Raw genomic sequence first — 1,370 nt, forward strand, 5'->3', positions numbered from 1 at the left:
TTATGCTGAAAAACAAAGTATTTCCAGATGGTACTGCATGGGTGATCAAAATCTCCAAGCACATTTTTGCATTCATAATTCCATCAGTTTTGACAAGATCTCCAACACCACTGGTTGAAATGGAGGCCCAAACCATGACAGAACCTCCACCGTGCTTTACAGAGGCCTGTGGACACTCACTTTTGTACATCTCTCCTGACTTCCTTTGTGTATACCAGGGGTCGGGAACTCCAGGCCTCAAGGACTGGTGTCCTGCAGGTTTTAGACCCTCGGTCAACACACCTGACTCAAATGATTAGTTCATTATCAGACTTCTGGAGAACTTTAAGACATGTTGAGGAGGTAATTTAGCCATTTAAATCAGCTGTGCTCGATCAAGGACACATCTAAAACCTGCAAAAATACTATTTTATGCCCATCAAACTGTGTTATCTTTGGCATTTATCTTTGGCATTCATATATTCAACTAAAGAATTCCTTCTTTGCTAAATTATGTGTGTGGACAAAACACTGGTTCATCTATTGTGTTAGTTTTAGTTTTTTTCTTCTTGAATGCAAAAAGGCATTTGTTTGAAAAAGCCCAAATACAAGAACTGGACTGAAAATGAGTGAAAAAGAACCCAATGTTCACAGTCTTTCAGAAAGTCTGGAGAACTAATGCTCAAGACCTTGCTGCTCAAAATCGAAAATATCACAAATGAGGGGTGGCTCAAAACTTTTGCACACTACTGTAAAAAACAATTAGGTGGATAATAGGTCCCCTTGAACAATATTGTTATAACTGATTAACCTGAATCAACTGAACACTGGGAAAAAGTGACTTTCCCTAGTTTTTTTTGTAATTTTAAGATATAAAAAAGTTCAATCCTCTTCTTAAGGTACGAGATCAGCAAGCTTTTAAAAAACCTTCCATAGAGAGAATTGAAAAGTGAGGATATCAATCTGAAGTTCTGACTCATATTTGTTTGCTGAGGTTTTGGTTGTTGTTTCAGCATTGTGTTAGTTCTGTGTATGTTAACAGCAAAGGCGGATCAGAGATTTCCAGCACTTTCATGATAACCATACTTCTATAACATCCACTGATGGGCCAACCCATATCTCTATTTTGGCAGTTCCCATGTGGGCAGTGGGAGCCATTGTTGTGGTGGTTCTGGTCTTGGTGGCATGCTTCATCTTCTGCATTTTTAAGAAATGCTTTGGTAAAAAGAAAAAGCCAAAGAAAGCGAGGGAGGGGAAGGCAGGTCGCCGCAGAAAGGCAAAGGAAGGTGAAGGAGAGACTGGAGAGAAGGTACGCCTATCACTGTATTATATTATCTTATCTTACCAGCTCAAGAACTACAAGAAAATCATGTGTGTGTGTGTGTGTGTGT

At 39.3% G+C, this 1,370-nt stretch overlaps 1 protein-coding gene across 1 annotated transcript in view; it reads left to right on the plus strand.

Annotated features, from left to right (window-relative positions):
- Positions 1-1,370, plus strand: part of syt5b (synaptotagmin Vb) — a 6,694-nt gene that overhangs the window by 3,132 nt on the left and 2,192 nt on the right. The window contains exon 3 of the mRNA XM_005748504.1: positions 1,113-1,288. Coding sequence (XP_005748561.1) covers positions 1,113-1,288 — 176 coding nt within the window. The remainder of the gene's footprint in view (positions 1-1,112; positions 1,289-1,370) is intronic.

The sequence above is a fragment of the Pundamilia nyererei genome, unplaced genomic scaffold, assembly GCF_000239375.1.
Source record: "Pundamilia nyererei isolate P.nyererei 1_Seehausen unplaced genomic scaffold, PunNye1.0 scaffold00223, whole genome shotgun sequence".
NCBI classification, from domain to species: Eukaryota; Metazoa; Chordata; class Actinopteri; order Cichliformes; family Cichlidae; genus Pundamilia; species Pundamilia nyererei.